This window comes from Pseudochaenichthys georgianus, chromosome 13, assembly GCF_902827115.2.
Source record: "Pseudochaenichthys georgianus chromosome 13, fPseGeo1.2, whole genome shotgun sequence".
Taxonomy (NCBI): Eukaryota; Metazoa; Chordata; class Actinopteri; order Perciformes; family Channichthyidae; genus Pseudochaenichthys; species Pseudochaenichthys georgianus.
Window position 1 is genome coordinate 23,598,862 of NC_047515.1, and position 18,927 is coordinate 23,617,788.

At 41.8% G+C, this 18,927-nt stretch overlaps 2 protein-coding genes across 2 annotated transcripts in view; one reads left to right on the forward strand and one right to left on the reverse strand.

The window, feature by feature from the left end:
* Nucleotides 1–47: 47 nt before the first annotated feature.
* On the reverse strand, nucleotides 48–1,040 carry LOC117457021 (P2Y purinoceptor 4-like). The gene has a single exon (XM_034096889.1). The coding sequence runs from the start codon at nucleotides 1,038–1,040 to the stop codon at nucleotides 48–50; it is 993 nt and encodes a 330-aa protein (XP_033952780.1).
* A 447-nt stretch (nucleotides 1,041–1,487) lies between these two features.
* schip1 (schwannomin interacting protein 1) overlaps nucleotides 1,488–18,927 on the forward strand; it is a 232,020-nt gene continuing 214,580 nt past the window's right edge. The window contains exons 1-2 of the mRNA XM_034097141.2: nucleotides 1,488–1,575; nucleotides 1,813–1,906. Coding sequence (XP_033953032.1) covers nucleotides 1,553–1,575; nucleotides 1,813–1,906 — 117 coding nt within the window. The 5' untranslated portion in view covers nucleotides 1,488–1,552. The remainder of the gene's footprint in view (nucleotides 1,576–1,812; nucleotides 1,907–18,927) is intronic.

The following is an 18,927-nucleotide window of genomic DNA, read 5'->3' on the forward strand; positions in this document are numbered from 1 at the left end:
GTGTTAAAAGTCACTTGTGGATATTTGAGACTTCTAAACGATGCTCTCTAACCTCCGGACCTGTAAATGCTGCCTGCATCCACCAGACACAGGATGGGCACCACTCTTTTCCTCCTCACCGACAGCCAGGCCCGCAGCTTCCTACGCTGCCGATAACTGCCCAAAAAGTAGAGGAGAGGATTTGCGCAGGAGTTGAAGCTGACCACAGGCTTCCACACTTTAAAGGAGATCATGACTATGTTCAGAAGATGACAGTCCGCGGGCATGTACACCCTCACAAACAAGTAAACGGTCCGGGAAATGTGATAAGGGACAAAACACACCACAAACATGAGAAACACAACGAAGAGAGTGGAAAGAGACTTGTTGCGCATACGAGCAGTCCTGGCGTGAGAGATGCTGTCCGTGGCCCTGCAGTAAAGCGCCGTCATCATGGAGGTGTAACAGGTGATAACGACGAGGAATGGGATCAGAAACCCCACTATGGCTAAAAACATCCCATAAGGAAAGTACTCTTTAAATTGCTCGGGGCTGGTCATTTCAAAGCACACAGTCATGTTGTTGATGACCCCCGTGTGTGCAAAGACCAGTGTCGGTAAAATCTCTGCAGTGGCCAGGATCCAAACCGACCCTGACGCAAAGAGGGCCAGTTTGCTGGTCCTGAAGCGCACACCAGCAAAAGGGAAGCACACACCAATGAAACGGTGCAAGCTGACGCACGTGAGAAACATCATGCTACAGTGGAGGTTGACGAAGAAGAAAAACCTGACGCTTTTACAGATAATGTTGCCGAAGGGCCACAAGCCTCCCATTGCGTTGCTGATGATGAGAGGGGGCAAGGCCAGCACGTAGAGGAGATCCGCCACCGCGAGGTTGGTCATGTAGATGACCGTGCTGCTCCAGCGGCGCGGCCGGCCCCAAACGCACCACAACAGGGCCCCGTTCAAACTCAAGCCCAGCAGAAACACGAGGGTGTAGGACACTGGTAGAAGGATCCTTTTGTAGTAGTTGGTAACTGGACAGATTTGGAAGTCCTCCATTCAAATAAGTGGTTTGATAAGTTGGTGGTCTAGTCAATTAACTTAAGAGTAAATTAACGTTGTTCTCCTTGCACCTCATCGGTCTGCAGCTCACCTCTGTGCTCTGTAAGGATGGCGTGTGCTTCGTTAAAAAAAGATTGAAACCAAATATATGTGTTTGTTCAACTCGTGCTTCCCTCCTGGTCTCAGCCCACACCTGTGTGATGTAAACCATTATAAAGCCATATCTAGGATATGAGCAAATAGACTGGCACATAATAGGCTGCAGATACTGTATGATATTGCCCTTCTCCAGAGAGCAGGCGTGCAGAATAACTAATGCTGTGATTAGAGCCGATTGCCGAGTTAAATGACACCATCTACAAACGCGCGGTGGGCGCTGTATGAAAACGCGCGCACGCTCAGCGTCCCATTGGCTGAGAAAAATTCCAAGTCTGGTGTCTCTCCGGCTGCTCCCGACTCAAGGTGTTCACTTCATCTCTGTCTGACCGCGGAGAGAGGGAGAGCTCGTCATGCTGAGGAACGGCACGTACAGGTTAGTGGCACATCCACCGACTGTTCTTAGTCATACATGTAAAGCAACAATGTTTATTTAGGACTAACGAGCAGCTCCAGTACCGGCTGATTCGACATGCACTGATGAGTGATATAATTCTGCATGACGGTACTCTGCAGCCGCACACAGTGAAGGTGTATCGTCCACTGAGGGTTTATAACATGTATTTTATTTCTGGGGATTTTGTGTATCCTAATTTGAGCGCTATCCTTCCAGAAGCATGTATCAGGGAGAAGAGGCGAGGCTGCGCATCGGGAATCAGGCTGTAGCTCGGGAGAGGAAACACCTTGCTCTGTGCATTAATAACCAGGTAAGAGGCATCAAGGACAGAGGGCAACCGACTAGTATAGTATTATGTCATGACTGTGAACAGTGTATATCCCTGGAAAGATATTGCTAAGGGATGATGGGATCTCTTCTGGTGAGGGAACATTTCAGCAAAGATGTAATTCACTTTCTGATCTTTTTTTGGAGCAGTAAGTTGATCCTCAGTAGCAAAGTCTCTAATGGGAAAAAGAGCCCATAGACCAAAGAAACAAATTGAATGTATACTATTATTTTTGGGGGGAATTTGACATAATTTAGGCAACTATTCTCTGCTTGCTGGAGAGACAACAGAGAAGTATCATACTACGGACAGGGACTGTAAAACTAAAACTCTCCCCCTGCAACTGTGTACCCTATACAGTACACTGCTTTGGATTTAGCTTCCCTTTATTCACCCATGCAAATGGTACAATTGACTGAATTCAATTAGTTTGGGGAATTGCTTTTTCATGTTGGCTTGAGGCGGCTTAAAGATTTGTGTCATGGCAGAAGCTGAAAAGGTTTCAAAAATACAGGCCTACATATTGGAACTCCAGCTACATATAACTTTTCTCTCTATGCGACTAATGCACAGTCACGATCATATCACAATATCTATACCAAAAAAAACATCTATAACTTTTTTCATTGTGTGTTGTCTCGTTTCTGGCTAATAAATGACACTCAAAATAGGTGTGTGTGGAGAGAGGGGTATTTTGCATGTTTTAAAACTTTAACAGGCTTGTGAACAGTGGTTGTTGTAATTGACTGCCTAATTTAAATTAGTTTGCTTATCATATTTAAAATAAGTATATGATGTTTCCTGTGTGTGCTTGAGTGAGTGTTAGGTGCACAAGTTCACCTGGTTGTTCTGAGTTTCTGAATATGTAATACCAGTGATGTAGTGTTGCGCATTATCGGCGGCAGGGGATATTGAGCGCGTGAGCTCTGAAAGCACTGTTCCATCACAGCACCTGACTCACAGCAATATATTATGGTGGTGCAACCCTCCAAAACACACACACACACACACACACACACACACACACACACACACACACACACACACACACACACACACACACACACACACACACACAGTCTTGTTCATTGCATGTTCTCTAATTTTGACTTCAGATTTGTACCACTGCACCACTTGACAGTTGTATTTTATTATTGCTCTCAAAAAATGACTTTTCCAAATGAATCCAACTTCACTCTGTGAGACGCCATGTCAGAATATGTTCACATAGGACTGCAAGGGAGGAAATGAAGAAGCTTCATGTAGGACTAACCAGTAATTGGCATGTGAATTATGAGTGAGGACAGAAATGCAGGTTATTGGATATGAAGGCTGCTCCACTTGCTGTGTCTGTGTGAGTGATTCAGATTCATTGCAGAGGCGTGAACCCCCAGAGAAAGACATTAATCTATCCAGCTATTACCTCATAATCAATGGGACAGATGAATTGTACGGCCATGAGCTCTTGTTGTTAAACATTTTACACAGAGCTTATTTAAACAGCATGCCACAGGGGGTCGCGTGTGGGGTTGTGCATGAAATATACAATACAGGAAACATTGTTGACACAGCACTAGCAGCTGGAATCTTCAAATCATTCATCAGTATCACACACGAAGCCCCTGTTCTTTAGGCAGAGAACATGCAGAAATCTTTTTATTTTATTGAATTGTGTGCTTCACAGGAGCAAAAATCCAGCATAAACAAGTGCAGGGCAGCATCAGTTCACCAACCAGACACAGATATTCTGTAATACATAGTGGGAGTGTGGTGAAAGGGAAGGGTGTCATATTTCAGAAGTGCATTATCGTCTCTCCCCCAGTGGGACATAGCTGTGCTGAGTGCTGTTTGCGCCAGCTCACTCAAACTCTCTGCGATTGAGTCGTAATAACCCGCGCTGGAGCGAGATGAGGCTGCACACTGACGGATAGGTAACTCTTGGCCTGCCACGATCATTTTAAGAAGAAATATTTATCCTTTTGTGAGTGTGTGCTCTGGTTTAATGCAAGAGGAAGAAAATAATATGTTTTTCTTTTAAGAAAATGCACAAAAACCCCAAAACATATACACAAAGATGCTTAGCCTTACACACTCCTGTCAGTTTGCTTTGTAGTGATATCCATCCAATCACATTACCCTGTCAGGGAAGGCCAGTTTAAATGAAAGGGCTTAGACTTGGATCACTGAAGGAATCTCCCTCAACGATGATGGGCATATATGTGTGTGTGAACATGCTCTCACTCACACCTTCAACCTATCCGCTTTCTATTGGGGGAATATTCCCAAGCTCTCCTTTTTGCATTTTGATCGACATACAGTATTTTTTCTCACTCTCACACCTTCTTCATCTCGTCACAACCCAGCTTCACACTTCCCTGGATGTCTTTCTCTTCTCCTTCTCCTGTCCCAATTTATTTTTAACATATGGCCTACTCTTCCTACTTATTGATAGCCTCTTGCTCTCCTCTCCTTCTATCCTCTTTTAAATGATGAACATTCTTCACTGCACTAACGTCAGCTCAACACTAGTTTGTATATTGTATGTATTCTGTTCGCCACAAGCTGAACTGATTATTCAGTTTGCAAAAATCAGCAGAAAATCAATCAACAACACATTTTTATATTGTATATTTACAGTATATCAATGTATCCTTCATCAAGCAGAATGGCAAGTATTAGCCTGTTCCGGCTTCTCAAATGTGATGATATGCTTTTTCCATTTTTAATCTTTGTGAATTTACAACATTTAATTTATGGGCTGTTGGTTGGACAAAATAAGCATTTTAATAATGTTACCTATGTACATTTTTCCCATTTAAAAAAACGTCTTGATGATACCATTAATGAAAAGAAAAACCTTAAAATTGATAGTGAAAATAACCACAAGTGCAGCTTTTGTGTGTATGCTTTAAACTGTCTTTCTAAGGGGAGTATATCATGGCTCTAACAGAGGTGGATCTATCTGTGTTTGATAAACCGCATACTTTTAAATGGGAAATGAACCTCCATATGTGTTCATGATTTAAACCTTGTTGAAGTTGATTTAAACCTTGTTGAAGTTGCTATTTCTTATAAGTGCTTCATAGGTCAGTCTACACCTCTTGCTGGGTATTGATGGCTTTGTTACTGCAGCGGCCTGGTATTGCGAGAATGTATTGGTTCGTAAACGCTGTTATCTGATCATTATAAAACTGCAGCTCTTAGTCAATAAAAGTTCATCAATTTCATTCTTTCTCATTTCACGCTTATAAACCTTAGTATCTTTTTCTCTGTCTCCTGCTCCCTCTCTACTCAAATAGGATTTAAAGGATGACCAAAATGACATAAATGCACTTGTTTCCCTCTGTAGAAATTACCTGTTTAGTTCCAAAAAGCCCTAACACCAAAAGAAAATAGCATTTCCAATCCTGTCATCATGTCATGACTCGACTGTACTGTATGCATTACATTTAATGCACACACACACTGTACAACATTATTTAGTTTTACAACTGATTTGTATTCCATATTTTATTCCTCTATTTAATTGCAATGTAAATACTGTTATATTTTACTATATATTATTTATTATTTTAAATATGTTTCTAGTTCTCTTCCTGGGTTTTTAATTCTTGTTTTTATGCACCATGACACCAAGTCAAATTCCTCGTACGTGTAAACCTACCTCGTAATAAACCTGTTTCTGATTCTGATTCTGACATGATGCAGTAACACCTTCATCTCGCAGCGGGCTCTTTTTGTACTCGGGACTGAGGCGAAAGAGTAAATGTTGACTTCCATATAACTCCTTGCACGCACTGCGCATGTAAATTGATTTCCGATATCACAATTAACGAGCATCTCCACTGGCACAGCTCTTCTCCCGATTGGACATTTCCACAGGCTGATCGGCCAGTGGAGCAGCAGCCAAACAGCCGATAGTGTGATGCAGATGTATCCGCGCATCGCTCACTACAATCAAATCCTCTGAGATCAGATTGACTTGTGTGTTCTTTATCATGTTAACGTGTATATACTATGTAGGTATGTTGTGTCCATGCAGGCGTGTTTGTTCCCTCAGTGCACTCAGGTGTGTGTCTGTTTATTTGCTTAGATGTGTGTGAGAAATTATCTCACTGAGTGGACACACTAGTCTGAAGGGCACAGAGAGCTTACCATCTCTAACACACTTGAGGGAAAACTCTGTGTGTTTTCAGTGCGGACATTCCTCTGTGCCTGCCATCAATTTCTGTGATAGAACTAGGACTCTGAGAAATGATCTTAATAACTCATCAATTAGAGGGAAGCAGCCTTTTTGCTGTTGTTTTCTCCTCCCTTCCTTCTCATATTTTTCAGTCACATTATGCCTATTACTGTCTACCTTCACCTTCCCTAGCCTTTCAGTCTATTGATTGCCCTTATTTTGATATTGGAAATAATAACATTAAGCTGTTTACGTGCCTAGCAAAATAGATATCTGTTAATATCCCTACTTTTATGCGATTATGTATTGGGTTATAGCTGGGGCGTTTCCTGGACCTGGAAACATTCGGGGCTTAGCCCACAGTGGCAGCGCCAGAGATTTTCTTTTGGGGGTGCTGTGGGGCTAAGAGGCTGCTCCGCTCCGGTTACCTCATTCACACCAACGGTGTTTCAGGGCCGGTTCGGAGCTGGAGCTTGAAAACCACCAGGTTTTCCTGTTCACACTGCAGCGGAGCAGCCTCTTAAAATTGTCCGGCCAGAGCAAAAGCACCGCATATGTCACGCTTACGTCGAAGCGGGGGCAGGGGCAGGGGCGGTATCAACTCCTGAACAACAACAAAAAGCCGGCGTTTTATCCAGTTTGTACACAACGATGGAGAAACTTAACAAGCAGCAGTGGTCCAATGAGACCAGCTACCTACTGGGAATCTGGTCGGTGTCAGCTGTGAGGGGTTTCCGTGCGGTTTGGCTTTATGAAGCAGGCATGCAAACGGTTACGTCATGACGCAAACGATGACGCAATGACGCAGCACCAGTCGGACTCTGGGCAGTGTGAAAAGAGCCGGAGCTAAACCATACATTTTAAGACCTCATCGCAACTTCGAGTTCTAACCGGTTACATTGGCGACACACTTTACCTCACATTTACTATATTGATTGTCAGATAGCACAACTAAACAGAGTGCAGACAGACTACTGAAGCCTCCTCTCCACATGCACTTCAACCTCTCTGTGAAGGTCAATCAATCAATCAATCAATGTTTATTTATATAGCCCAATATCACAAATGTTACATTTGTCTCAGTGGTCTTCACAGTGTGTACAGAATATCAGTATGACAATACGACACCCTCTGTCCTTAGACCCTCACATCGTACAAGGAAAAACTTCCAAAGAAAACCCAGTTTAAAGGGAAAAATGGGAGAAACCTCAGGGAGACCAACAGAGGAGGGATCCCTCTCCCAGGACGGACAGACGTGCAATAGATGCCGTGTGTAAATTGAAAAGATAATACATTTGCAACATAGGTAGTCCAAATGTTTGGAAATGCATGTGTGTATAATAGGAAGATGAATCCACGAGGATATCCATCCAGGACCGATGATCCAGGACCACAGCCACGACTCAAGATCCAGCGCTCGCGATCCAGGACACAGGACTGCAGGATCATCCATGACTCCGGATCCCGGCGTATATAGACACCAAAAAGAAAGACATGTGGGGAAGCTGGGTTAATCGGAACATGAGAGTACACAGGTACAGACAGGAAGAAGTAAGATGTCCCCCGACAAACTAAGCCTATATCAGCAAAACTAGGGGCTGAATCTAATCAGCCCTAACTATAAGCTTTATCAAAAAGGAAGGTCTTAAGCGCACTCTTAAAAACGGATAGGCTGTCTGCCGCCCGAACACAAACTGGAAGCTGATTCCACAAATGTGGAGCTTGATAAGAAAAGGCTCTGGCTCCCATTGTACTTTTAGAGATTCTAGGAACAACCAACAACCCTGCATTCTTGGAACGCAATGCCCTAGTAGGACAGTAGGGTATAATGAGTTATTTAAAGGAGACCTATCATGCTATATTTAAATGATATAGTGTATGACCATACCTATATAAGGTATATTTATACATTTTATTTTTCAAAATACCAAACGGATCATTTTTTAGACATGCCTCGTTTCGCTCATTTTCGCTCTATTCCAAGCCCGTCTTTGAAAATTCTGAGCAGCAGCTGACCACGCCCCCCTGCAGAAGAGCAGGCATGAGCCGGCGAGAGTCACGTTACCATGCTTGCTGTGATTACGAGTGTCGAATAAACATGTAATCTCAGAGCAATGCATGTGTTCAAGCATATTATCAATTTGATCCAGAAACTGACCCTGAAGCAGCGGAGGTTTTGGTGGAGGTGCAAAAATCTCGGTTGCAGCAGGACGTTTCTGAATGGTTAGCTGACAAGCTGTTGTCCCTATTTATTTTACTCTGTTACGATGCTTGCTCCTTATTCCGTTCATATTTTGGCTAATTAGCAAGAATGCAATGTGTACAGTTTGTAACGCAAAAACAGCGATATATATTTATATATTTATAAAGGGAGACATTCATATTTTCAGCATATATACAATGGCCTCATTGCCTTTATTAATAGTTTACAGTCCTTTTCTTCCAACATCGTGCAACAACCGTTGGAAAGTTTAATAATTTAGGATGATAAAAAAGTATAACTCCAACAACACCTCAGTTGTCAGCAATGTGTGTAGTTTCATGTGTTTTTAAAAGCTCAGTTATTGACTTCTTTGTGCAAATTGCGCCACGATGCCTTCTGAACGGAGAATGTGTGCTGCATGGAGATACCACTGGTAACATTTTTGACAGCTTTACTAAGTTGTCTGTTTAAATACATTTTTCACATGTCATTCAATATATGTTTATCACAATGTGTCAAGACGGATGCAGTAACTTGAGGACTCTGTAACCTGTATGGTGGACCATCCTGGATTGGAGCCTGTGTGCCTAAATGTGTTCTCCCTGCAGAATGCGTTGACTATTTACAGAGCTGAACATGGTGGACTACAGTTGAGGCAAATAGAGCAGTGAGTGGTTTGTTTGTTTTGACTGAAATTGTAAAACGAATGCTAATATTGTTCATGGAAATAAATACTGGTGTATATGGCTTTATGCAATCTTTCATTCCGTCATTGTACATGTACTATTATATTATATACTACACAGCAATGGCATAACACACCCATGTGTACGACAAAAAGGTCCACACATACAACCTTATGCTTTTGAAATCAGAATATTCTTTACCCATCCAAACATGAATAATCACGACACATTTTGATATCAACTCGGAACTTTATTGTCGAAATCAACGGTTAAAAAAAACCCATAAAAAAAACTAAATCTAGCCTACTTGTATTTTGTATATATGTCACTAAATATTTTTACAGAAGCTTTGTGAGCTGGTGCTGGGGCTTCCTTGGACGCAGGATCAGAGTGGTGATTCCGGCCTGCGTTGTCCTCAGGATAAGCAGGGAGTTTGCTGATCCGTGAAATGTCGATGTTGGGTTCAGACAGCAGCCAAATTGAACCGTGTAGCATACCCGGCGATGACCTCCTCCCTCTCAGGTCGCTCATAATGGTGCAGGGTCCACAAAGACTTGGTCGAAGATGAGGTCCATCAAGTTGGCCACGTAGGGCTGTGCAATGGTAAAAAAAAGCACAACAAAAAATGTGGTTTAGATTAGTATATGCATGTAAAAAAACTGAAACTTCTTTCTAATTTTTTTATTTTATATTTGTAAATAGTTGTATAATAAATATTTTAAACACTTACGGAATGTGGGGTCAGTCTTTACTGGTTTTGCTCTGCATTCTCCCTTCCTGGCCTTTGGGAACTGCAGTTTATACAGAGGGTTTCCAGTGGATGTAATGGCTTGTGCACGCTCAGCGTTTTCATTGTAGTGCAGGGCTGCCAGGTACAGTCCTTCATTTCCGCCATGATAAAAAAAAATGTAAATAATAGCAAAGGATGTACAAATTGTCACTAATTAGTAAGTATGTGAGGTGCTGGCCTGTAAAGAAGAACACATAGTTAGAACAAATCATCTCAACTTAGTATTCAGGATGAGAAAATACTATTTGGATAAATATAGTCTGAAATCCCAAAAGATGGGGCTAATACTCTATTTAGAAAAACTCTCTATTTAGCAAAGCTCTTTGCTTAGCCTTTTCCAATCTGAGTTAGTTTTGAACCGTAACGTGCATGCTGTGTTTCTGACTCAATACAGATGATGTGTTGGAGAGGGGCTGAGCTCAGTAGACTGACTGTAATGAGTGCTAGCCACTAATTAGCCTGTTGCTAGAGGTAAGGCCTTGTCAACAACAACAGACCAACGGGGCTTTAGCTCAGTTTTACTCGTGGTGTGTGTCCCCCCTCGCATACATACACAGTGTTGTATCCTAACACATCCCCATTTATATTCATGTGCGCAAACAAGTAAACACACAAAAGCTTTTACATATAACGCTGCAAAAAACGGCATGTCTCATTAGCGTAGCGTAGCTTAGCTTACAGATCGATGATATCTGATCGTTCTTACAGACTACAATCACAAAAGCTTTTACATATAACGCTGGAAATAACGGCATGTCTCATTAGCGTAGCGTAGCTTAGCTTACAGATCAATGATATCTGATCGTTCTTACAGACTACAATCACAAAAGCTTTTACATATAACGCTGGAAAAAACGGCACTTGCCTACAGAAGATTACGTTTGTTATTATAACTTACTCAATATGATTTTAGAGGATACAAAATACTAAATAGGAGAATAAATACTTGTGTTATCGCCTCGGGCGTGGCTTTACAGCCTTCACACAGATCGCCATTACGGCAGTATGTCTGAACATGTTAGCAAATGCCTGATAATTCAAATAAAAGACAAAGCAAAGACTACGGAGCGTACAAAATAAAATGCTACAAAAATATATAAACACCTAACCGATTACTATTTCGGTTTGAGGCGACATTGATACGGCGAAGCTACATGCTACATGCTACAAGCTAGAGATAGCTTTATCAGGAAAAACACCACTAAATAAAAACTTACAGCTTCAAAATTGAATGTGTCCTCACTGGCCTGGTCCCGGATGGTTGGTATTGATCCCGGGTTTAGCATTACTTTGGAGGCATATCCGTGTTGGACTTGAGACAAGTTCATAAACATGTCCGTCGTAAAATGTTTGGAACACACAAACAGAAATCTGCCGTGGTCTTCTGGCACATGTCCCTTGTAAATGAAGTCTAGCCACAGATTCATTTCTTTTTCCACTGATGGATCCCCTGTCCCGAGTCTTGCAGCCAACAACAGCACAACGTTTAACTATCTTAGACATCCTGGCAAGAGCAGGCAAAAACAGGCAAAAACACAGATGTGGGTTGATTTAGCCTGCCGATAGCCTATATGCGAATGAGAGGTTTGGCAATGCACGTGGCCGTGGCTCATTCCCCTGATAGGTGGAGAGTTGACCAATAAACCGAGGACTTCTCTGTGACGTAGAAAAGTATTGAAATCTGGATCCGTTTTTTTCAGATCCGTTGCAGCCCCTTTTTTAGAGATTTGGCGAAGGAGGAAAATAGAGAGGGTTGTGTTTTCTGACACTTGGTGAGTTCCCTGGAACACCGGGGACACATATTCATGTATAAAAGACGTACAAAGGTGCATTTTGCATGATAGGTCTCCTTTAAGGTAAGATGGCGCCTGCCCATTAAGGGCTTTGTAGGCGAGAAGAAGAATTTTAAATTCTATCCTGTGTTCTATAGGGAGCCAGTGTAAGGCAGCCAGAACAGGAGTAATGTGGTCCCTTTTCCTAACTCTGGTTAGTACACGAGCCGCAGCATTTTGAATCAGCTGAAGCGACTTGACTGACTTCTTGGTACTCTCTGATAATAAAGAGTTACAATAATCCAGTCTAGAAGTAACAAATGCATGGACTAGTTTCTCTGCATCGTTTTGAGGCAAGATATGCCTGATTTTTGCAATGTTACGTAGATGGAAGTAGGCGGTCCTTGAAGGTCAGGTTTAATGCAGTATGCTGCTTTGTTGCTTCTGTACTCTGTGCTCTTTCATTCCAGTAAAACTCCGATATATATGTTAAGACTTTTCTCGTTCTTAATATAGACTATATTTAGGGTCGATATGTGTTGACCTTACTTTAAAATAGCAGATCTCTGTGACCGGATATAGTTTGGCTTAGACCCCGGCCCCACGAGGACGCATACAGTAAAACGCATACGCAAACGCAAAAAAGTCTTCCGTTCATTCGATTCATTAACGTGTCCGTTCAGACTAGACCGCTGGAAATGCTGGAAACGCTGTAGTACATATGCCAGGCCTGTAAGTGTCAGTAGCCTCTGAATTTCTATCCACCAGGGCGTGCAATGATTTTGCCTCCTTTTTCACTGACAAAATTCAGAAAATCAGACAAGCAGTCAGTGCCTCTGCATCAGGAACAGCAGATGTGTTGTCTCTGTGTCCACTTAACATCAATTCAGACATCATGACACAATTCCATCAGATTAATGATAAAAACCTGGAGGACATTATACAACTTCTGAAGTCCTCCTCCTGCTGCCTTGATATTATTCCAACAGGATTTTTCAAAGATGTTTTGCCTTGCATGGCCTCAGAACTACTTCATATAGTAAACAAATCTCGTCACTCAGGTATTTTTTCACAGGCCCTGAAAACTGCAGTCATTAAACCGCTCTTAAAAAAGAATAATCTAGATGCTTCAGTAATGAACAATTACAGGCCCATATCAAACCTGCCATTTCTAGGTAAGATCATTGAAAAAGTTGTTTTTCAACAGTTGAGTAATTTCTTGCATTTAAATAACTGTTTCGATGCTTTCCAGTCAGGCTTTCGTCCAAACCACAGCACTGAGACTGCTCTTGTAAAGGTCTTTAACGACATCCACTTAAACACAGACAGTGGCAGAACTTCAGCGTTAGTATTATTAGATCTCAGTGCTGCGTTTGACACTGTTGACCACAGCATATTACTGGACCGACTGGAAAACTGGGTGGGACTTTCGGAAACAGTTCTAAATTGGTTTAAATCCTACTTAAAGGACAGAAACAACTTTGTTTCTATCGGTAAATACACATCTGAGTTGACAAATATGACATGTGGGGTTCCTCAAGGCTCCATCTTGGGGCCTCTTCTCTTTAACATCTACATGCTACCACTGGCTCCGATAATGAAGAACAACAAAATAAGTTACCATAGCTATGCAGATGACACACACATTTATGTAACAATTTCACCAGGAGACTATGCTCCAATTCAAACACTGAGTAAGTGCATTGAACAAATCAATGACTGGATGTGTCAGAACTTTCTCCAATTAAACAAAGATAAAACTGAGGTAATGGTTTTTGGAGCCAAGGCAGAACGTTTAAAAGTTAGCGCTGAGCTTCAGTGTGCAATGTTCAAACCAACAGATAAAGCCAGAAATCTAGGTGTAGTCATGGACTCTGACCTGAGTTTCAACAGTCACATTAAAACAGTTACTAAATCAGCCTACTATCACCTAAAGAACATATCTAGGATTAAAAGACTAATGTCACAGCAGGATTTGGAAAAACTTGTCCATGCCTTTATCTTCAGTAGACTCGACTACTGCAATGGTGTCTTCACAGGTCTCACTAAAAAATCTATTAGAAAGCTGCAGCTGATTCAGAACGCCGCTGCTCGAGTCCTCACTAACACTAAGAAAGTGGATCACATCACTCCTGTTCTGAAGTCTTTACACTGGCTTCCTGTGTGTCAAAGAATAGATTTCAAAATACTGCTGCTGGTTTATAAAGCACTGAATGGTTTAGGCCCAAAATACATTACTGACCTCCTGCTAAACTATGAACCATCCAGATCTCTCAGGTCTTCAGGGACTGGTCAGCTTTCTGTCCCCAGAGTCAGAACTAAACATGGTAAAGCAGCGTTCAGTTATTATGCTCCAAATATCTGGAACAAACTCCCAGAAACCTGCAGGTCCGCTGCAACTCTGACTACTTTTAAATCCAGGCTGAAGACTTTTCTTTTTGTCGCTGCTTTTATTTGAACTATTCATATCTTTAACTGCACTGTAACTTTTATCCATGTACTTTTTCTTGTAATGTTTAATTGAACTATTTATATTTTAGACTGCACTGTAACTTTTATCCATGTATTTTTTTCTTAATGTTTATTTGATTAGCTTTTCTTTTTTAATGCTTAATGTCTTTCATTTTTTTTTTTTTGTAAAGCACTTTGAATTGCCTTGCGTTGAAAAGTGCTCTATAAATAAACTTGCCTTGCCTTGCCTTGCTGCCGCCACAACATACACCCCCCCCCCCCCCCCCCCACAGAGCGGAGCAAGGCAACAAAACTTCAAATAAGAAGCAGCATTTTATGGCACGCTATGCATGGGGCCACATTGAGGGGGTTTCCCCGACATGTTGTTTCAGTAAATTAAAGGGTGTTTCATGTTGTCGTTGCTGTGGACCTTCTTAATACCTTGGAAAATGCAGTTTGATACTTTTTCAGTGTGAGAAAAAGTTTTTAGAGAGTACTTGTCCATGGACAAGTGAGTTTGGCAATTTACTTGTCCGAATACATTTTTCACTTGTCCAGAATGGACAAAAATTGGGGCCACTGGAATCTTCTTCTTCGTCATCGTATTTTACATTTTCCCACGGTTTTTACGACACAGCTAACGTAAGTGAGCGGTAAGATTTTACTGCATCACACAAAGGGTTGGGTATCGTTTGGATTTTAACGATTCCGGTTCTGCTTTTCGATTCCGGTTATTTTCGGTTCTCGGTTCCAGGTCTTTGAGAGGGTAAATAAGTCCCATGACAAACTGGGAGAAAAATATATTTATGAAAACATTAAGTCAAATCTGTATTCCTATTTACAAATCACTTCATACTGTTGAATTTCTTACGGTTATTTAATACAATTATATAAAAATAATCTCTGCTTTGTTTAGTTAGTTCTAAGTGGTGCAGTTTGAGAATGTACAATTGGCCCAGTGTCCTCTGATGTTACACTGCAACCTGCCTGTGAGACACAGTCCAACCACACATGTCCAACACATAGGACATAACCTAATAATAATAATAATAATAATAATACATTATATGTATAGCCTATAGGCCTAGCGCTTTTCTACAACTCAAAGACGCTTGCACGCATTTATTTACTTTTACAAACAGTGAGCAGCTGCTCACTGTTTGTAAAAGTAAATAAATAGAATTTTCATTTCAATAATGTACTTTCTATACCCTGCTTCATAAACAATACTGACATCCCTGTGCTCCTCCGAATCTGGGGGTCCGCTGATGTGAGGACAGCGCGAGGACACAGACAGGGAGGCTGCTTCACTTCATAAAGGAAATGGTGGTCAATATTAACAACTCAGGAGCTAAAACGCTGAATAACCTTCATTACGTGTTAGAGAAAGAACATAAGAAAGTTTGACAAAGATGAGGCTGTTAACGGGCAGCGCATCCGCTGTGTGTAGAAAGAGAGAGAGAGAGAGAGAGAGAGAGACGCTGAGCTGCACCGTGCAGCGATCAGCTGATACGGAGCAGAGAGAGAGCTGCAGTCCGCGGGGCTCGGGGTTCGGCCTCGCCTCCTGTCCTCACAACTCTTATTAATCCCGGTACCGGACAATTGTTATTTGTTCCTACTCGGAACCGAGTTTTGCTTCCCAACCCTGCCACTGTGCTACACTTCCCGCTCCGCTCCGCCCCACCCCCGTCTAACTGTACAGAAAGCGGGGAGATGCATTTCCTTAGGAATCGACAAGCAGAACCGAAACTAACATTTCTAAACGAACAATGGCGGACACGTACAATTTGCGAATGAGTTCTGCCTTTTGTAAACTGAATTTATCAATAATTTGTCAATAAATCGGGGCGAAAAACGTCACTTGTCCGCCGGACAAGTCAATTGAAAGATCTACTTGTCCGATATTCTAAATAACACGTCCCGGACGGTGGGACGTGTACTTTTTCGCACACTGTTTTTAATACTTTTTAATAGCCTTAATTTTTGCTAAATTGATTTATCAACTTTTAATACTTTTTAAGACCCCGTGGACACCCTGCTAAAAAGAATAGCACGGAGCTTGAACCGGAGTTGCGTTGGTGTGAATGAGGTAACCTACCTCATTCACACCAACGTGAATGTGAACAGGAAAACCCGGTGCTTTTCAAGCTCCAGCTCCGAACCGGCCCTGAAACACCGTTGGTGTGAATGAGGTAATAGAGGGTGCTCAAACATGTAGGGTTTCCCATTAAGGTACCTGGAGCTACAGTGGAATTTTCTACTGCAACAATCCCCACACGCACATACACAGTACACCCGCGACTGTTACAAGGAAGGCTCGATAATCAGCTCACGGCATATAGGTGTAAGTAGGGGTAAAGTGCTATTTTTATTTACAAGTGGGGTCCTCACCTCCTCTAGGGGGGTCCGGGGGCATGCTTTGTTGTGGAACAAACAGCTCTTGTCCGTTAGTGCAGCTAGCTAACCAGATGCTAACAACACGGTCCCTGCTGGCACCGGTGCTTGTTTGTTTGTTTGTAGCCTTTATTTAACCAGGTGAAAGCCCCTTGAGATCAAAAGATCTCTTTTTCAAGGGTGACCTGCAGGACATTAGTTACACATGTAACATAAAAACAACAGAACAACAATAAGGATGACATACAACATAATGTACAGGGTACAGTTTACAAGACTCTATTTACAGTGACAGGTACCATGAGTATCAAACAGCATGTCACCCAGCCGAGTTTTAAAATGATGCAGGGGAACCAAAGTGCTCAGTTTTAAACAGGTTTGCAGACTGTTCCAAGTTAGTGGAGCTGCACATCTAAAAGCTTTCTTCCCTAAGACAGTCCTAGCACTTGGAACATCATGAGATCTCAGGCAATACGTACTTTCAATTCGTCGAGAGAACAGATATAAAAAGGTAGTTTACCCAACATGGCTTTATAAATGAACGTGTACCAATGACTGAGCCTCCGTACAGTTAGTGAAGGCAGACCTGCCTTGGCATACAGGGTACAGTGATGAGTAAGTGCTTTACAGTTAGTAACAAATCTCAGAGCACTGTCATACGCAGCATCTAACTTTTCCAGGCAATGGGCAGGTGCATTCATATATATATTAAATCACCATAGTCCAGCACAGGTAAAAAGGTCACAGTGACTAGCCTTTTCCTGGGTTCAAATGAGAAACAAAACTTGTTTCTGTAGAAGAAACCTATCAATCAATCAATCAATCAATCAATGTTTATTTATATAGCCCAATATCCCAAATGTTACATTTGTCTCAGTGGTCTTCACAGTGTGTACAGAATATCAGTATGACAATACGACACCCTCTGTCCTTAGACCCTCACATCGTACAAGGAAAAACTTCCGAAGAAAACCCACAGTTTAAAGGGAAAAATGGGAGAAACCTCAGGGAGAGCAACAGAGGAGGGATCCCTCTCCCAGGACGGACAGACATGCAATAGATGCCGTGTGTAAATTGAAAAGATAATACATTTGCAACATAGGTAGTCCAAATGTTTGGAAATGCATGTGTGTATAATAGGAAGATGAATCTGGGATAAAACGGAACCTTGTGGTACACCATTAGAAATGTTTAACCACTCAGAAGACAGTCCATCAAAATGAACACATTGGGACCTTTCAGAGAGGTAGTTCACAAACCACCCCACTGCAAGGCTGGATAGGCCAATACTGAGTAGCCTCTGCTTTAAAATGCGATGATCAACGGTGTCAAACGCTTTGGAAAGGTCAATAAACAGAGCTGCACAACTCTGCTTATTATCTAAAATACTAGTAATGTCATTTACCACTTTCATTGTGGCAGTGATGGTGCTGTGTTTCTTTCTGAATCCTGACTGATTCTTAGACAGGATATCATTTATACATAAAAACTCCTTTACTTGTTCACTCACAAGTCGTTCGAGCACCTTAGCCAGAACTGACAATTTAGAGATTGGCCTATAGTTATTTAAAATAGTTGCCTCCCCTCCTTTCAGTAAAGGCAAGACATAATCAGACTTCCATACTTTTGGAATTGTATTTGTGCTGAGGGAGAGGTTAAAAAGAGAAGTAAGAGGTGGAGCAATACAATCTGCAGCTATCTTTAAAAAGAAAGGTTCTAAGTTGTCCGGGCCAGCCGGTTTCCTAGGATCTAGCTTAGATAAGGCTTCATGAACAACATTGACAGTAAAAGGAGTAAAACTGAAAGGGTTTTCCAGACCACATTGTTCAGAGTCACGGATTGGGGTGTTCACAGAAGCAGAGTTAGTCACAGAATCAAACATAGAACCGCAGGACACAAAATGCTCATTAAAGCAATTTAGCATAGTAGCCCTGTCCGATATAGAGCCAGATGCTGTGGTAAGGCACGGAGGTAGCTCATTACGGATCTCACCGGTGAATATCGATTTGTATTGCTTTCCAACATTTCCTAGGATTATTTAGGTTTTCTGTGGTAACTGACAAATAGTACTTCGACTTTGCACTTTTGACATTTGAAGTGAAGCTATCCCTTAGCTGCCTAAAACGCAGCCACTCTACCTCTGAGCCTGATTGCCTAGCCTTTGCCCAGGCCTTGTTTCTCTCATGAAGGAGACTAGACAGCTCAGCAGAAAACCAAGGATTGTCTCGTCCCTTTACTCTAAATTTACGCAGGGGTGCATGTCTATCAATGATCTCCATCAAACCAAGATAAAAATAAGACCATGTGGTTTCCACATCAGCACACAGATCGATTTTACCCCAATCAAAATCAAACAGATCATGCACAAAACCCTGCTCAACAAAATGTTTTTTGTCTCTCTTAATGATAATGCGAGGTTTAACCTTTTGGACCTTAGTGTCCCTAATTGTGGCTACAACACAGTGATCGCTCAGATCATTTGCAAATACTCCCACAGATGAATATTTATGGGGAACATTAGTTA

What these genes read in the sequence shown, in the direction of transcription:
- LOC117457021 (XM_034096889.1), bottom strand. Translation starts at nt 1,040, where the DNA reads ATGGAGGACTTCCAAATCTGTCCAGTTACCAACTACTACAAAAGGATC.